At 39.6% G+C, this 20,002-nt stretch overlaps 1 protein-coding gene across 5 annotated transcripts in view; it reads right to left on the minus strand.

Moving 5' to 3' along the window:
* Nucleotides 1–20,002, minus strand: part of WARS2 (tryptophanyl tRNA synthetase 2, mitochondrial) — a 52,761-nt gene that overhangs the window by 20,802 nt on the left and 11,957 nt on the right. For 4 of the 5 annotated variants that reach the window (XR_005824015.1, XR_005824017.1, XM_040572621.1 and 1 more), the window contains one exon: nucleotides 9,407–9,664. The exons of the other annotated variant lie outside the window; for it this stretch is intronic. Coding sequence is in view for 2 of the 4 variants with exons in the window: in XM_040572621.1 (XP_040428555.1) it covers nucleotides 9,407–9,664 (258 nt within the window). In the remaining 2 variants the exon portion in view is untranslated. The remainder of the gene's footprint in view (nucleotides 1–9,406; nucleotides 9,665–20,002) is intronic. 5 annotated transcript variants of the gene reach the window in all.

The raw sequence follows: 20,002 nt of genomic DNA on the forward strand, positions 1-20,002 counted from the left end.
GGTGGGTAAAATACTTTCATTTATCCCCTAAATTCTCATTACTAGTTGTAAATGCCACCTACGTCTTGTATTGCACAATTCAACAATTCCACAAGACTTCTTTACTGAGTTGTGACTAAGTTCCATACTGTGTAAAGGTTTACACTACTTTTAGCTAGATGCTTTACTTTGCATTTCAAGCTCTTCTACAACCAATGTGCCTACCTAATCTTGTTTTATGAGGCCATTGGGTGTTCTTTTCCCCTGCCATAGCATTTAACAACCCAAAAAGTGCTCAGCATTGCCCACAAACTTGGGCAATCCCTTTTCTTTGGGAAAGGGATTTTCTAGACTACTGTGGAGTTTCTGAGTGGTGCTTCATATTTTATATTTTTAAAAATATACCTATATATGTTTGTTTTTTAAAATACTACCTCCAAGATGGTTGTAGCTTTCATGCCTTTTTTTTTTTAAAAAAAAAAAATGTATTTTTGACAATTGGACTTCACTTTCAGCTAGCTCTCTTTCTTGAAATTGAACATTCACGTACTTTATTTCACCTGCTCTCTCCAACTACAATGCTAAACACAGCTGTAATTAGGTGGCTAGTACTGATAGGACTCCACTAAAACATCGTGATCTAGGTAGGTCCTCTGCATCAAACAAAAACAAACCAAGAATGGCATCATTTCTCATGGATTTTAAAACTAGGAAGCATCATTTATTGCATCCAAAAATGTTATCAGTATGCCTTTGATAAAGCCTTTACACGGACAGTTGAAATGTAATAATACTGCTCCCTGTCCTAAATGTGCAGCTTCTCTAATCAATAATTGGAGGACTAATTACCTAGTAAATCCTCTATTTATTGTTTCCCTGACAGTGACAACTATTTTGCATTTTGTAGCTTTCACAAACAAGCTTAAGCAGATCCGTACAGTGAATGCTGCTTTTTAGACAGCCCAAATCTCACCCTTTGCTTCTCTCAGTAAATACATTGTTTCTACCCATTTTCTGTTCTTCCCTCTTGCCCATTTTAATGCAGCTTTCCTTCCTAATCCTTTACAAGTCTGTAAAACCCATCAACATTTCTCAAAGGGTCAAGATGGTCATCTCTCTGCTATTACCAGCAACACATTTCCTCCTTCAATTTCCATTGCATTACGCATCCCCCACGACTGGCTTGCTAATCACTACTCAAAGAGTTATTTCCAGAACAAACTACTGGCATTCCTTCCTCATGGCCGAACACACTCCATTCTGCAGACAGGTTTTATTATTATTATTGTTAATTATTATTTTAAAACCACACTTTTAAAAAAGGTTAAAAAAGTGATAATGCACAGTTAGCTAGAAGGTACAGACATCTCTGTTTCTGCGTTTGGCTAAGTACCTTGCTTCTTCCTCTTTACAAATAGCTTCTTAATTGTTCACTTGTGCAGCCACTCAACATTACTAAACTCAGATCACAATTTACACTTGGAACATCTCTGGAGTGCTACATGCTGAAGTACAACCTCAGGGCTTCTCCCTGCAGATGTACTACTTAGCTCTTGACCCCAGCTATTCCCGACCAAGTTATTACTGCTATCCCCTGGCCACAGCCAGAGTTGATGACATGGAAAACCAATAGCTACTTTGAGTCCAAGTAATTCTAGATGGTTTTTCATGCTGAGACATACAGCTGAGGAGAACAGCAAGCTACGAGATTCAGGAACAGAGGGAAAGGCATGGATCCTGCAAGCAGATATGAAAGTAGGCAGCTTGGTAACAATGGCACTGAGCTTTCTGATGCTTACTACACGAAGTTTTGTGTCAGCAGCTGAAGAGGCTTCCTGCAAACAGAGATTCACTGTTTCATTTTGAAGATAGATTTCCTCAAGTTGCAACCTATGCCCTTCTTTATAAGGGACTTCAGACTTGCTGCATGTCTGTTATGTGGAAGCAGCTTCCCATCAGCAATGTAACCTCATTAAGATCTACATTTTAAATGGGCACAAAGTTTCAAAGATTTGTTTTTGACAGTGCAGAAGACAAATAAACAGGTCTGGAGAGATATTTTGTATATTTGTGTACTAAAAAAGTGGGGACAGAAGACAGAACACATCCTAAACTACAAAAGAGAGAAAACATTTTTGAGGATTTTCGTCTCATCTAGACATACCAGTTAGTGCTTCTAAGAAATTCAAGAGGCCTTTTATAACAAAGTTCTCTCCACATTTGTTTTTCTACAACTAGAAATAAGATTTTATTAATGCCTAAGACTGCAAGCACTATGTTCAAGATGCTTGGTAATGCATGTTTATATTATACAGTTAGAGAGAATAATGGAGCCATGAACAAGACAAATTAGACTGCTCTTGAATCAAATGCACATAGCAACTGAAGCACCCAGTGAGAAACTTTTATGATAGAAAATTTAACATGACATCCCAAATTCCCGTTCAAATAAATAATTGTAGCATGGGTGAAATAAGTTCATGGTTACAAAGGCAGTGCCTCACTTAAAGAACATAAGTCAAGCAATATAGCAAATTGTGGGGGAGGGATGGTTAGCTATTGTTGGTAAATCCATCAGTATTTACAGCTTTCATTACCACCTTTGACCAATCTAATAACTTACCCTCATTTATATTTGGTTAAAACTTACAGAAATAAGATCTGTCTTTTTTTCCCCAAAAATCTGATCAAGAATAACCCTGCCAGAGTCCAACAATTATAAACCCGGATAAAGCAGAGTCATTTGGTCCAGACAACCTTCATTTATTCAATATCAAATGAACTTCTTTTCAGAAAGATTTTTCCAGTTGAACCCACAATACTGTCTGGGTAATCAGTTTGGTGTGTCCAGAAGATTGGTGGAGAGGAACGTACAGACAGCTACATCATAGTACGAAATAAACCAGGTAAATTACGGAAGAGGAAAAAAAAAAGAAAAAAATACTACTGAACCATAACTTTTCTTCCCGCTGAGCACTAGTTATGTCTAGCTCAGTCCTATGGGGGAGAAAACACAGGGATGAGAAAAGCAGAATAATTTGCTAAATTAGTTACATACTTCCTCTTACAACAGGAAGTTTTCAATGGAATATGGTAAACTAATAGACTTTAATGAATTTATAAGCCGTGATGCAATGGAAGCTTTTAAGGCCCTCTGAAAATTGGACAAGAAGCAGCTTGAATCTATTCAAACTCTGCTCACAAAACAAAGCAGCTGGATATTTCTGGAATATAATAGCAGTGCAACAGTTAGTGCGCACATTTAAATTGTCGTATTTTGGCTTTTGGAGTTAAAGCTAAGACAAACTGGCAAATTTCCACCTCCAAGAGTTACTGCTTCAATTTGCCTGCACATTGCAAGAATACTGCAGCTGATTATACTTAAAAAATAAATCACCCCATCCAGAAGGCTGAAAACTGCAATTTTCCACCCAGAAACTGAAAGTTAAGTTGTCCAGAAACTCACAGAACTTCTCAGAGAAGTGTTAGTGCAGCATATCAACCTTTGCCTGCTGAATCAACTCTGATGGAATTCTAGTTTCTATTGGGACATTTTGCATGTGTCGATGAGGATAGGTAGGTGGACAGGAAGAACAGCCTGAGACCACATAAAAGCAACAGCAGTTTCTAAAATCGTTTTGACTGTGAAGCAGATGAGATACAAGATGGTTATGGGTAAGAACTGAAATGTGCATTGTATCTACCAGGAATCAGAGAAAATGGGTTATACCCTGTAAGCTTACCATGTGTGCAGATTGCTTACTGTCTTCTTTTCTTCCCTGTAGTGCTTTTTGGTTTTAGTAAAAAATTCTCTGTTTTATGAAAGATGACTGTTACAGCTTTTTATCAGTTATGGTACTATTTAAGAAATATATATATATTTTTTTATAGTATTCTTAGGATATGTTGTATACGTTATTATTCTGTTAACTTCCATTTTATGCCTGATAGGCAAAGGCGGACACTGAAAGGGTATCCTGATATTGTTTTCTCTATGAGCAAAGACAGTTTCATACATCTTGCAGCTGTACTCCAAATGAAAATTAATAATTCTGAAATATGCATTTATTTTTGTTTTCACAGATATTGTCACTCTTCTATGACTTGTCTTCCTACCTAAGAAAATGTAATTAAAAGAACTGTAATGAAAAATCTTCACTCACTAGGAGGCCATTAGAGAATCCAACATATTCCACAGTTGTCTCTTCCTAGGTAATTTAACTAGGTGTGCTTGTTTATAACCCTTCACATACAGCGTGGTTCCAAACACTACCCTAAATCCTCGTCATCGTCTAAGTACTTTCAAGTTATCATCATTTATTCTTTCCAGTCACTATTTACCTAAGCTAGAGTTCAAATTTGTATAAGGTAACATAGGTGTGGGAGGTATTTGGAGAACAGCTATATATATAGACCAAATATTCAGACACACATTCAGTTTCTGTTTATGTATGTTATGGAAAACTGTAATTTACAAATGGTAGATTCTGAAGCATACACATCTAATTCTCATCAAACTAGCACTTTGCATTTGTAGATAACTGAGCTATACATGTGACAATTAAGAACAGATGCCATATGACCTCAAAGTAACACGACAGAAATCAGCCTATACAAAATTCCACTTACTTTTATTTCATTTTCCTTGCAAGGCACATCAAAATTTGGGGACTCAAAGGCAACCTGTATCCTTATCACAACAGCACCTTTTGGATCTAGTGTAAATCCGAGAGCTATCTGTTCTCACCACACTATTTTCCCAGCAGTCAATTCGTGTTTAATATTATTCATCCTTTTGTCTCTTTCTTGCATTGGAACGGATGATAAAATGTGGGAAAGCTCTGGAGGTATTTCAGATAGTTCTGGATTAGAGATTTGATCTGCATAAACCCTGCTGTAAATAAAAGACTACCGACAGTGAAACCCTTACAAAATGCACATGCCTTCGGAGAAACAAAGTAATCAATATTTTTCTTCACATATGGCAAACATATTCCAGAGAAGCAGCAAAAACAGCAGAAAGAAAGAATAGAAAGAGTAGCTAAAATAAAACAAACCAAAAACTTCTTCAGGGATTCTAGACCATTCTTCCCCATGTTGATCCAGAGAAAGTAAAAGGACACAGGAACATTTTCAATAGCAACTGCATGATCAATTCCCTTAGTGGGAGCTTGCCATTATCAGATTAGTTTTAAAGGACAAGAATTTCATCGTTATTACTGCTACAGTATCAGGGTGTTTCCAGTCATTACTTGTAGCTGTTTTTAGTAATTAAACACAGAAGTTCATATTTCATAATCACGTCATTGTGTAGTGTTTACTGAAAAATGAACAGAAGTGTTAATCAGAAGTAACTGCAGTAACACTTCTGTGATCTACAGATTTTGTAATTTTCAAGATAGAACAGAAAATACAAGAATAATTGTGGTGTGCTAATCTACTGAGAACTCTGTCTTTTAAATAGCAATCTGAACCAATAAAACAGAAAGCCACTTTGTCAATCACCAAACACAAAAAACATTTCTCTATTTGCAGATGGATTTTCTTTGTTTTTCTGCTGTCCTCTGAAAATACAACCTACATTAGTATCCATCCAGTTTTGGTTACTTTGCTTTACACTTCGGTCAAATCTTCGTAAACAAAAATAGTCTTTTTTAAACTATCCTTGGGGACTGCTACAGATGCTGAAAAGGAGAGGCCATCTCCTTTTCATCTCTCTTTTTTAAAAAAAGAAAAAACAAAAAGAAACAAAAACTAAGCAATTAGAAATCTAAAAAAAAACAAAATCAGGCAATAAGCTTTCTTAATTAGCAATAACTGCAATCCATCTTACACCTTTGTTCTGAGGAACAATCATCTTAATATTATATCATTCCTTAACTTACTATTTCTTTATCATACTAATGCAATTATCACGTTAGCAAGGTTCCTGTCTCCTTTCCTCACATCAACAGCTACACGCAGATATTTCTTTTAATTGCTTCCAGAGAAATGTCTGGTCCTGCCAATGTAATTGTAACAGATGAAGAGTGCATCGCTGTGTATACCTGACCACCACATACAGCTTGAATAGATTTATTTTGGGGAAGTCAACAAACCACTTCAGCCTGAACCTTTACTGAAACGGTCTGGATTCACAAACTACTATCATAGTCCTTCTGCTGTTTGCAGTGTGACAACAAGCTTACAAAAACCTGCTAAAATCAGCCACTTCTGAAAGCTGTATTGATATATGTGGTAAGTACTACTAAGACAACAGTTCAAGGCATTAGACACCACTCATAGAAAGCACGTATTTAATGCTTTAGATTAAATAACAAGAAAAAACATGCTATCTGGACTGATAAGGGCACCCAGAAAAGTTAAGATAAAAGCTATTAAGTATATTTAACAAAGGCCAGACAACCCATCATAACATAAAACAGAATCATCTTTGGTGTCAACTTCTGTTTGATAAAGCTGAACATTTTTCAAGTCTAGCTAGCCAAAATTTTCGTTGGTTGTTGAGTGCGTTGGTTCTACAGAAGCATCACTAACAGTCCTGTCTTCCATCTTCTGAGTCTGATACTTCCTCTTTGGGGACACAAAGATTCTATCTCTGTACAATTAATTGTGAAAGATACAACACGTTTTCTATGGCTAACTGCAATGCAAGATCCTCATTGATAATCTGGTAGGTTCAAGGGAATTCTGCATGTTGGCTTTAGCAAGACCTGCAATAGCAATAGTTCAGCTTTAAAAGTCGTAAGAATGTAAGAACAGCAATACTGGATCAGACCAAATATTCACCTCTGACAGCAAACAGCAAAAGAGAGTTTAGGCACAGAGGAAAGCAGAGATACTCTCCTAACATGGGCTAAGTGTGGTGGCAGCAATTTCTGCAAAGGTGGCACCTCAGGTTTGCAACAGACCTCAAGAGAATTTGCAGATTATTTTGTCCAGTCCTTTTTGAATCCACCTTCTGTTTTAGAAACCTGTATTTCCTTCCCCTCTAACCATAACCTGCAAATCATCTGTATTCCACACTGAAAAGTCCTTGTCTGTGTTTCTAGTGGCTGATCTTGTAACTAACTGAATTGTTCAGTTGCTTGGAGAAAAAAAGAAAAAAAAAAGAAAACCAAACCAAACTGTTTTTTACTGCACTGATGGCTTGTAACTCATCTTGAGAATATTCCAGTTAATGTCAGCCTCAACCTGAATGAAGCTAAGTCAGGCTACAGCCAAGTTAAAAGCCAAGCTTTTTATTCAAAAAGATGAACAGATTTGAACAAAGGTTAAATTAATTTAAGCATATCTTCATTAGAATTCTGTGGTAATCTACTTAGATTAGTTTTCTAATATAGAAGAAAAAAAGATGCAGACAGTGAATCTGTCTTCATCGTTTCAATATCCATCAAGGACACGGAGCTATGATTACCATTTGCAGTTTGACAATGACAGGAAACTGCCTGTAAAGAACCATGTTCAAAAGAAAAAAGTAATAGCTGGGTTTCATCTCTCACTGATAAAATTCAGACCTTGTGTATATCACCTTTGCAGTTCTATTGCAAGTTGGACATCTGTTTAAAGATGTCTTTACAACAGCATAAGCTATGATATATCTGCCTCTGTTGGAAATAACAGAAGTTTGCCAATTTAAAGTCAGTTACAGAAAGTTATTAGGGCAAGAAAATAAGTTATGCTTCAGGAAAATGCAGCGTGTGCTAGATCAGGCTTACACATACCAAGTAGGAAGGTAAACCCAGTATCGTTTGGCAAAATCAGGAGAAGAAGCAATCACATATGAACTACCAGATCAGGTGGGAAAAGGTGTGTATGAAAAGGAGCTTGTATTGAAAGAGGAGAAAAAGAATTCCAGAGAAGACAGAACTCACTGGTGATTTTAATGCAACTAACAAAAAACATACCATGCCAATCACCTGCAGGAGATACCGTGCAGCTGGCAGACTGAGTACTAAATGCCAAAACCAAAGCATAGAGACATGTTTTACTTGCCCTTATGGTTGCACAGACTATATTTATTTATTTATGAATCACTATTCTGTGACCAAAATAAGATTTACTGAGCTAAATTAACAATTAATGGGTATTTCCACTGTGTTACTCATAACACACTCTATTGGTTTTACATGGCAAGGTTTTGGTTGCAAGGGGGCTGCAGGGGTGGCCTCCGTGAGAAGAGCCCAGAAGCTGCCCCATGTTAGAGAAAAGCCAGCTCCAGCTGGCTCCAAAAGGGACCCGCTGCTGGCCAGAGCTGAGCCACCGAACAACGGTGGTGCTCCTATCTCACGTCTGTGAGAGCATGTTTAAGAAAGGGAAAAATTGTTGCACAGCAGAAGCTAGGAAAGAGGAGTGAGAAAATGTAGAAAGAAACAGCCCTGCAGCCCCCAAGGTCAGTGCAGCAGGAGGGCAGGAGGTGCTCCAGGCACACAGCAGCAGTTCCGCTGCGGCCTGTGGAGAGGCCCCTGGTGGAGCAGGCTGGCCCCCTACAGCCCATGGGTCCCACATGGAGCAGATCTCCACGCTGCAGCCTGTGGAATAACCTACAGCGGAGCAGGTGGAGGAGGCCTGAAGGGGGCTGTGGCCCATGGAGAACCCCCACCAGAGCAGACCCTGGGCTTGAGCTGCAGCCAGGGGAGAGGAACCCACACAGGAGAAGGTGATCTAGAGAGAGCTGCTGCCCACGGTGGATGTGTGCTGGCGCAGTCCAGTTCCTGAAGGATGGACAGCGTGGTACGGACCCATACTGAAGCAGTTCTTGAAGAAGTACAGCCTGTTGGAAGCCCATGTTGGATGAGTTCAGGAAGGACTGCATCCTGTGGTAAGGACCTCACACTGGAGCAGAGAACAAAAGTGAGGATGAAGGAGAGACAGAGATGAAATGCTATGGACTGACAATAACGCTCCCTCTCCATTTTCCTGTGCCACTTGCGGGGAGAAGGTAGAAGGTGGATCGGGGGAAGGTGCTTTTAGTTCTCACTGCTCTCTACTGTTATTAATTGGCAGTAAATTAAATGAACCTTCATCAAGCCAGGTCTGCTTTGCCCATGATGGTAACTGGTGAGAGATCTCCCTGTTCTTATCTCAGCCCACAAGTTGTTTCATCGTATTTTCTCCCCATGTCCTGTTGAGGCAGGAGAGTGAGAGAATGGCATGGTGGATACCTGGTGTCCATCACACATGCATAAGCTGCTAGCTCTGCTTGGAAAATTTATAATGTATTTATCTCTAAATGGACTTTCTGATCATGGTTTCAGCTTCTTCAGAACAGCAGTTAAGAGGTGAATTTGAAATCCAACACTGCTAACATTTTCTAGGACCACGAACATGAAGAAGACACAAAAATTCAGTAATGCTATACTCCTCCATTAACAGGACTGGAAAGACACTTAACTAGAAATACTTCTAATATAACAGGGGCACTAACCAGCGACTGTCGGAACAGGAAGCACTTCTTGGGGTCGATCCCACAGGCAAGGATGGCAGCAGTGGTGTCCAGTATGTTTTGACGCAGGAGAGCTGGTTCCTTCGGCATGGTGAGAGAGTGCATGTCCATAATGCTGTATAACACTGAGCTGTACTCTTCCTGCAGATTCACCCAGTTCTGAATGGCTCCAAGGTAGTTACCCAGATGAGGTGTCCCAGTTGGCTGTATGCCAGAGAAAATACGATCCACGACCATATTCTGTTACAAAGCATTGGTAAAGTTAACATAAGCATTTTTGCCAAATTCTTTTATATTTTAGGTTATTAATAAAGCCTTACTTATGCTTGTCTCTTCTTTCCACTTGTCAATGCATTAAAAAGCCCTACCTAGAGGTGCCTAAAAATAAGTGCAATAAGTCAGTCAAAATACTCTATCTTGCTGCAGAGACTGACAATTAGCATGATCTTAAATAGCCAGATCAAATATGCAAACAAATATGGCTGTAAACAAGATCACTGAATGCTAGGTTTCAGAAACCAAGTGGTAGATTCTTTCATCTTCTTTTTGCTCTGAAACTGTATGTTTCTCTTTAGTACATTATCTTTTCTGATACCAATACTTAGGATCACAACACAGAGAAATCAAAACATTTTTATTATAAATGTATACAATATCCAAGCAGATTACCATCTTAACTCCCATGAACACTACACTCTTATTCTAGCTGCAGAGAACATTCTGAGTGTTCCTAGTCCTTGATCCAAAGGTCAGGACTATCAAAGTTCTGAAGCTATCCACCTTGGCAGCAGGAGAGTTTCTAAAGGACTCTGTAAAGAAATATTGCCATAGCTCAGGATCACACCTGGAATACCATCAACACAACAGCACCAGTGAAAAGTCAACATCTGAAGGAAGTTCAGAGAAACAGCAAAAAAAGTATTAAGAAGCTGAGGTTGTGAGCAAAGATTAAAAAGCTTAAAAGATGTATAGCTTGGCTAGATGACAGTTACCATCTTGGAAAGTTTGTTTTCCTGCATCTCAGCGCTACATCTGACCGTTTCTCAGAGCCCCAAGCTGTCAGCATATGATCAATTACCTCCCTACTTTTCCAAAGAATTCCACCATATTCAAAAAAGTAATTCAGCACTGCTTTACTTGAAAACGCTTGTTACATGCCAAGTCATAAGAGCATGCAAGACTGCTCAACTTATAAACGAGGGTCTCAGCAACCTCAACAGGGAGTCCCAGTCACAGAGATGCACAATACAAACCATTAGACTCTGATGCGCAACAGGAACATCAACTTCATTATACCTCTGGCTGCATGATTTCTTTCCTGCTAAGTTTTACAAGCAACATTTATAAAAAGTTATAAATTATTTATTTACTGATATAACGTTACCATTCCTGTGAATCTGTTACAAATGTAGGAGGGGTGGGAGGAGAAAAAAAAAGTCACACAACTATGAAACCATGCAAAATGGCAGCAAGAGTCAAAGACAAGTACCAGTAACTTTAACTATTAAAAATAGGACTTCAAATTGACTGCATTCCCTTTATTCTCTTCAACTCAGACTCAAGAAAAATGATTGAGAAAGTATTTCCAAGCAGAGTTTTTTTTTTTGAAGAAAAAAAAAATTAAAAAAATCATCATCTGTAGTTCAGAAACGCCTAGCCCATTTACTTTAAAATTCGCTGAAAAATTCTTGCTTTCAAAGCAAGCTTATTTTTCAGGTCAAGATAGTTTTCTTATCCAATGCATTAGCATTTGTGCCGACAGGTAAGAGCAAGTTTGGGCTAGCAGCCACACTAATTTCTCTCCTAAGTGCCTACACACTTAAGTCCATGCAGTAACCCTCCCCCTCCACCCCAAATATCTGCTTGATTTCGCGGTATATTCCTGAGTCAGTTTCTAAATGCTCTTGGGGAACCTCCAGCACAGTAGCTGGAATGTAACTATTGCTGTGAAAAGCACACCATTTCCTCCAACAGTAATTCTAACTCCCAGTTCCCGTTCTCCAGTCCTTGACCACCCATACCCTCCTTCTCCATTACAAAAAATGTGATCATGCTATACAATTCCTTGCTTGCCATGTGACCCCCTGTTTTCCTAGGAACCTACATCAGAGCATTTATTGCCACCTGCAGAACCCCTGAATTCCTGCTAAGCTACTACCTGGCCCAAGGACTGCAGCCAACTTGCTGTTAACTGAGCAAGTCCAGGTGCTCACCTAGAGAAGGAGGCATAAAGAATCCCAACATATATAAATAAAATGAAGTTTTGTAGACACTTGAACTGAAAATTCACTAGGGTTCAGAGCTGTGCTGTTATTATTAAGGACATAGAGCAGTGGCGAAGCAATGCAAAAGTTATTTAGCAGGCATAACATTTGTCTTTTGCTTCCAGTATTGCTCAGGAAAGGAAACAAGACTATAAATAGATGATCACTAAGATGGCGTTCTGTACCCAGGGATCCCAGAACAGCTGGCTGTTTCTCAGAGCACATTTCCTCTTCTCATCTCTCTGTCTCCCTTCACTCACTTCAAATCCTGATGCTCCTTCCCACCTTCATGTCTTTCCACAGCGCTGATTGTTTCCAGCACCCATTTATACGCCTGTTTAACCACACTATTCTATACATGCTATGGCTGCTTACAGCTCCACTCTTCGTTTTCTTCTCCACATAGTTTCACCCCTCCTGTGTTCTTGTAGTATTTTCTTCCTCTACTTGTTTTCTCCCATCCCCTGCTTCCCAGATGACCTCTTGCATGGCGTATCAAGACAGTAAGGAAGCAGAGAGAATGCCATATGGTAAGGAGGCTGTTACTGCCTTGACTCCAGTGGCTTTATAGAGAATGTGTCCTAGCTGCACTGCCAGAATAGTTGAGAAACTTTACAATGTTTTAGAAAGGCACTACGGACATACATAAAGTATGTTAAGATGACCATGTTAAAGCATGATGCAGAAGATTGCACATCTTTGGACTGCCATCTAGACAAAGACAGCATCACATGAAATATCCTGTTACTGTTTCATTTCCCTGATACTCTGAAGCTCATAGTACTTTAGGACAGAAACAGCTCTGCCCCCTTGGGGTAAACATCTGTTGTACCAGAAAGCTGGAATCTCTGCAGTTCACACAGGTCAGCTCACGTACCAATGCCTTGACCCAAACACAGCTGGCACCCTGAGCCTGTGGAGAACAACTCTATCTACAAACCTCAGCCCCAAAGTCACACTGATTCCAGTCTCTTGCAGCCTCGGTCCCTGCTTCATATGCTTTCCATGACATGTTCTTTATCTTTCTTCTTCACTTCCAAGATCACTGCCAACTCTGCAGATTAAGTCACTATGAACGTATCAGACGTATTAACAAAATTGTCCCTGATTTTAATATACTCAAACAGATGGCACAGATGTAATAGACACATTTTAACAGGTAGTTTGAAAACATTTTTCACCAAGAAAATACAAAATATTGGTGTCTCAACATGCACATTCAAATTCTGTACTAACACCAAATATCTGAAGGGTAATGATGAGCTAATTAAAGATGGGTTTATTGTAATACTACATAAGTTAACATTTGGTGATACACTTTAAGTTGGAAAGAAAACACCCAAATACAATGCAAAATGGACATGGTTTTATATGAACAGAGAAGAAAGTTCTCCGTCTACCCAGAAAAGAGTGTACCTGTGAAAGCAAGCACAGCATCTTTAATGGTGCTTGTGTGTTCAAATGGTAAACAACTACTTATAAAAGGGTTGTTCAGTATATGGGAAATAAATAACAAGTTAAACACAACAAACAAACAGTAGCAGCATTATACTGAGTCAAAGCTCAGCAATTACTTTACTTAAAGTATGGAATTTGCAGAAACAAGTAAATCCAATAATGAAAACTGAGCTAGGCTTGACTAGCAAGTACATTACAAAGAACAAACCCACACCGGCTCCCAGCTGAGGGACCAGTTGACTAGAAGTCTTTCATCTTTAACTCCTTTGATTCTATTTAACAACATAAAGCATGAGATGTTACAGCAAATAGGGTGGTATGAAATATTTCATTGTGTTAGCAGAAGTCTATATTAAAACAAAAAACAACAGAAGAAACACCCTTAAATGAATCTTGAATTTCTAGCACTAAAAATATACAGAGAACATTGCTCCTTTGGAGAGAGTTTATGTTCCCTGTTTGTTCACTCCGTGAGAAGCAGCGGGCAGCATAGCAGCATGGCAGGGGAGTTCTGCCTGGTACCATGAAATCATAGGGCTGGAATGCGCTTCAGTGGAGCTGCTAGATCAGGGGATGGGAGCTGTGTGCTCCGAAGTACCCATGTTGGAAAAGGACGAAAACAAAAGGAGTGAAGACTTCCCAATGGAGCAGAGTGAAAGCCACAAGACATGCAGCTCCAACCCACAGGCACTCACTCATTCAGACATCTGTAGTAAGCACTGTGTGAGCCCGCTGTTCGTATGTTTAACTCTGTATGGTGTGTGCACCTACACCACTAGTGCTGCATGTTAATCTACACTCCTGTTAAGAGCATGGGATCCAACAGATGTTTTAACATCCATTACTTGTTTTCTCTCAATAAGATATCTGCATGGCGATTCCAAACACCACAGTGCATTTCCCGGCTGCACTTCTAAACAAGTTTGGTCTGAAACCTGTTAAGGATCAGGTGTCTTCTTACCTACCTTCTTTTTCAGCAGTGAATGAGCAACTGCTGCTTCTCGAACTAGAACAGCAGCTGACAAGTAAATGCTCTTGAACTATCAGGAATAAGCATTACCTTCTTGTCGCAGAGTGTGATGATCCCAATACCCTGCATCTATTCTGAATGCCAAAGGCTGTACAGGAAAAGACGACATCTTCCCAAACCCAGTGCTGCTGTTTTGGACCAATGCTGAGCTTTTCTCAACAGGTCACACGTGCAGTAAGGAGGGCTACAATTGTCAAGGCATCAGTTTGGCAGTCAAAACCACACTCATTCCCTGTACATATGAGACAAGTGTGCTAGAACTGGAGAACACAGCCAAGTTGCTAGAGTTCAGGAGACATATCAATGGTGTCTCCTTAAGTCTATCACACAGTTTTATTTTGAACACTAAGGTGTTTATAGCATGCCCGTCTAGCCAAAATAATTCTTGAAAGAATATTAATAAAATCAACAAAATACTGTTCAGATACATAGGGAAATGTCTGCACGATACACAACTTTCTCATGTTAGTTATGACATGGGCAGACTGCCTCAAACAGCACTGAACCTTATTATCTTTGAAAGAAACATGCAGACTGCATAAAATATATACTTACAACAATCTACCAAAGCAAGAAATTGTTTGAAGAAGATAAGGGAGAATTCAAAAATACAGCTACCTTCGATTAAGTTCCCCTTAGTTTTTTGTCCTTGGTGGGCCAAACTGTTTTCACATATTAAGCAGTCATGCTACATCAAGAAACAGTCCCTTTCACAAGTTATAGGAACCCTACAGAAGGAGGATTTTAGGGGTTAAGATGTACACCTCAGAAAACAGACACATGATTCTCTCATCTGTTAAAGAGCACACTGAGAAGTTTCCAAGCTCTTCAGCAACCCAGCAGCATGTTAGAGCAGTTATGCAGTCCTTTCGATGCTGGTAGCTGTACATATTGCATTTCCAATTGCGTTTAAAAGGTTTTTGCAACCTCCAGAGCAGGATGCCATATGCTCCTTAAACTATTTGCAGCTGTAGAAGAAGTTTCACAATAAAGTTTCTCTTTTTCATTCCATGACTTTCAGCTGACTCAAATTTACTTTGTTAATACCCTCTAATTTAGACATCTGTACAATTTGAGTACATATGACTCAGATATAGGCATAATTGATATCCAAACAAAACAACAGCTACAAGACATCTTTAAAAAAAAGCCCACGTAAAACAATTACATACTTAAAAATTAAATTAAAATACACAATAGTTTCTTTAGAGAAATCTGGAAAAAATGTCTTTCTTTAAAATTAAAGATTACAGACTCTAGAAAGTAAAGAGTTTAAGAGTCTTTTAGAAACAAGCATGGAAATGTACAACTAGCAATAATCTAGAATTGCTTTACCAAACTAAAAATCAAGTGGAAAGCAAAACATGCCCATTGCTAAAAGCATTTCATTCTATCACTGACCATGAACTTATAGTGCTCTTTCCATGAGCTCAGCACCACATCTGCAACTTTTAAAAGGGCAAGTCTTCTTTTGTTTATTAGTATAAGAAGCCACCTCTCTCCCCTTTAAAATTATAGGAAGTTGCTATTTTTTTTAAAAAAGATTTTTAAGATTCTTCACCAGGAAGAATTTATTTTTTTAATTGGTCAGGATAAGACCCAGGCAAGCTCAAGTATGAACTGTCTTCATACTGCAAGACACAGCATGGACAGAAATATAGCTATTTAGTGAGGGAACCTGTGATTTGGGAAGCCTCAGACTGTACCCACTCAAAAGAAGAAAACAATCCAAGTCTCTGAAAGTACCAAGAATCCACACTGAAAAGATTCAAGCAGATCAAAAAACCTGTGTCACTCTAAGCAATTCTTTGCATCCTGACTATGCCCATCATGTTTAGCTTTATGAATTCTGGGAGAGCTGAATCTAAGTTACATGTATTTATCTATTTATCTGGCATGGTCAACAGAAGTCTGCCTCTCAAACATGCAGCACAATCAGTCATAATGCAGTTAATTTGATTCTCAAAAGAAGTTACACAAATAAAACGACGTAAAAGCATTCACAGGAATTAAGCTCCTCTTTATAACTTCTTTATAACTTTATTTATAACATAAATATTGACTTCATACACTTGAAAAGATGTCAGATGAAGACAAACCTACAAGTATAAAGAAATCTTATGCCAATAATTGAATCTCTTCCCTGTTCTAAAAAGAGAAAAAGCTAGCATCTGTTCAAGGAGATAAGAGAAAACTGCCAATTGGCAATTCTCAGGACTGCTTTCTCCTTTTCATTTGGCATAGGAAATATTTAGATAATTTCATAAGAATTCAGCTGATAGGAGTCTGTTACAGAGCTACGGTTTAACATGACAGACCATAAGACTATGGCATTAATCCTGGCCTAGAACTACAGAGGCAGTACATCCCAGCTTTTCAATCTACTGGTACCCAGGGAAGGGGGAGATGGACGCTTGTATTTTCAAGACCCCCCCCGCCTCCAGCCAGATATACAGATATAAAAATCAACTCCTGGAGACTCTGTTAATTGTATCACCTGAGTAACAGAGCATAAAGGTGAGGTTTCTGAATAATTCCTTTGGTCTGTTCATAAATCTAACCCAGCAAGCTAACTGATGGGAGACAGACTCCTGCATCTACATAATGTATCTAATTAATATTTTCATTTTTAGATTAATTAAATGAAAAACAACTTGCTCACAAGCTCACCTTTGGGCTGAAACACTAGCAATAGTTTTCAGAGCTAAAAACCTCATCGTTACAGAAGATTGCAGCACTATTACAATAGCTGTAACACAACAACAGCTGCAACAGAAATCACCCTACAACCCACAGTGACGGTTGCTATTCACATGCTATAACATTTAGCCCCTCTGCTTTATTTTGATAGCCATGTAGTCAGGGCAGAACAGGTGAAGAGGCGAGCGAAGACTGCAGCATCCGAGCTAATTCTAAACACAGGTGGCGGGCAAGACGGAGAGTACAGGAAGTCGACAGGAGAATCGCTGCTGACACATACGACAGGCAAGATTGATGGCTTCCCTCTCTAGTTTTCCCCACTGTGTAGGCACGCAGGGGGTGGGGGAAAGGGACGGAGAAGCTGCTGTGCTGGCGACATAACACACCGCACAGCCGCCTCAGCGCTAGCACTGATTAATGAGACTGGAACGACTCAGGAAACAGCAAAGGATCATTCACAGACATTGCTCTTCTTGTTATAATTTTATCCGTGGCAGTTCATTTAGTCCTAGCTGTCCCAAACTGAAGCAAGTTCAAAGTTGCCAGAAAAAAAGCAAATGTGAAGGTTGGGGGAAGAAGTATTAAGTAAACACAGACACGAGTAAAACACACAAATTAGAAATTTTCAAATTTCAAACGTGAAGATCCTCCCAACAGGGATCAAAAAGAGAGGGGGAAAAAAAAAAAAAAAAGAAAAACTTGCCTCAACCTCAGAGACAAAAGAAATTCTTTGGCTGACAAAAGTTCCCAACTACTGCATTTTTTGCATCTGTCTATGATTTTTTATTTCCCTCATTAATACTTTGCAACTTCAAAGCTCTCGTTTCTAAAATGATAAAACGATACGCTGGCTTAGCAGAAAACTGTCTTCAACTAGCTATTAAGCAGCAAAATGCATGGGAACCAGAAGTCAGATTTTACTAGCCAAAGCATATATTTTAATGCCTAATTGGGACAGTTTAAGTGTTAATGCCACTAGAAATAGAAAAAAAATGTAAGAGGGAACCTTAGAAGCAGTCTATGTACTACAGGCTTTTCTTCATTTATTGCCTCTTAAGCAATTACTTCTCCACAAAGTTGCTGTAGAAGCCTTTAAAACATGTTTATCTCAATCTCTTAACTCAATACATCAAATTCATCTGGTACAAATGCTATTTCATCATGCTTAATTCTTAAATTTAGGGATTAAAGAGCTAACATTAAATTAGAAAGAAAACATATTTATACCAGAGCAAGATTTCAGATTAATAGCTTCTCAGAAGGGCTTAACTCACTGCTCAGAAACCGAACTAAATTAAGATTTAAAGAGCACTGCCTGGTACCCCTTTCTTGAATGTCAAATACATTTATATTTAAACTTAAGATTTTAATATTTATATTTAAAATGAGAAACACATTTAAAGGAGAAACATTTACAGCATATACTAACCCCACTCTATAAATTTAATTCTGCCCTCTAGGGCTAGCAAAAGACTGCAGTGTAACTGCGTTTGGGTTAGGCTGCCCTCTCATGCTGCCTCCTTGAAGATGACTAAGCAAATGGATCCTTTCATGTGGTGTGTTGTGTCCCACAAACGTATTCTCTCATTTGCCTTTATGAGCTCCACGTGCCATTCGATGTGCTAGTGACAGCTGTACTGACAGGCGCAAGGATTATCTGTGGCAGGTTGCTGCAGTTCACACCACCACACCGCAGAGTCACCTCTGAAACCAAGGCATCGCAGACCTGTCCCTCTTGCGAAGCATTAAACAAGTGACACAAACTCCAGCTAAGGGACTGCGAAGCAGCCGGCAGCCTACAAAACAGAAGAGCTGGCTCAAATACTCCACAGAGATCTTAGCACAAGAGGCAGTGTTAATCTTTGACAGAGTGTGAATGGTTTGCGCGCAGTGGGTGAAGTAAGCAAGCACAGGTCCTGCACACAGCCAGCTGTTGTGACCAGTCCTAGTCTAAAACACAAAGCCTCCCTGAGCAAGGCCACAGACTGATAGCCTGAGTTTTGCGTGCTGTGCTCCCCACAGCCCTCCATATCAAGTAGCCAGACAGCATGCCGTGGCACCTGTCCAAAGCTGAGGCATAGCCCAGAGGGGCACAGCTCCTGAGCAATGCACATGGATGCAGGCGCTGCTGCTGCACCGCCTGGTTCCAAAGCCACACGCTGAAGTGCAGCCGATGGTCTCAAACAGTACAAGACAGGCAGCACCCTACCAGCCTTAACTCCTCATGAGCTATTCTCAGACCATTTGCCCTCCCTTTTTTAAAGTGATAAAGCTTCTTCAAGCAAACTACCTATTCACGCACATTAACTGCAGGCTCCATTAGCCCATTTCACAGAAACCCAGTGAAATGCTCACTTAGTACCTCTCCAGCAGGAGGCTGCAGGGGGAGCTAAGCCTGCTGGACAACCAGCAGGAGCCTTCTGGCCAGCTGGGCAAGGCACCAAGGTCAGGCCAGCCCCATACACGCTACCTCCACATCCCTTAGGTGACACACACACAATGCTCAAAGCTGAAAATATGATAGTTACACAGTACTGTAGGCACTGCTTACAAGACAAAGGGAAAAGAAGAGGGAGTTACACAGGCTTATTTCATTTCAGAGAACACACCTAAGACACACACCCATAGAAAAGCTTACTGAACTTTGCTGAATAAGCAGCAATCAAATAATAAACACTTCAGGGCACAGATGCTTGGAGACTGGAGACAATTCTCTGATGCATCCACCAGGTCTGCCTTCCTCCTGATCCAGCTGCAGCCCCATGGGCTGTACAAAGCACACTGGCACAGCAGCAGCGGGCCAGGAGAGAGCAGAGAGGCTTCTACTCCACTCTGGGACCTCACCCAAGAGTTACTCTGCATTAGTCAGAGTAACTGCAATTTTTGGAAAATACAGGAAGTAATTTTAAGAACCTAGAAGAAATTACAGCTACAAACAGCAAACAGCAGTACTTCTCAAGACCTAGCAATGCCAGACTTTTCTAATAATCTTCTACAGCACAAGAGATGCTAGTATGGAGAAGTATTAAAGGTTATATCCTGATTTTTAGGGTCTCAGTTTCCCATAAGCTATGGAAATAGCACCTAGACAAAATACTACATGCTAGGAGGTTGAACTGGACAGCA

Source organism: Cygnus olor, chromosome 1, assembly GCF_009769625.2.
Source record: "Cygnus olor isolate bCygOlo1 chromosome 1, bCygOlo1.pri.v2, whole genome shotgun sequence".
Lineage (NCBI taxonomy): Eukaryota > Metazoa > Chordata > Aves > Anseriformes > Anatidae > Cygnus > Cygnus olor.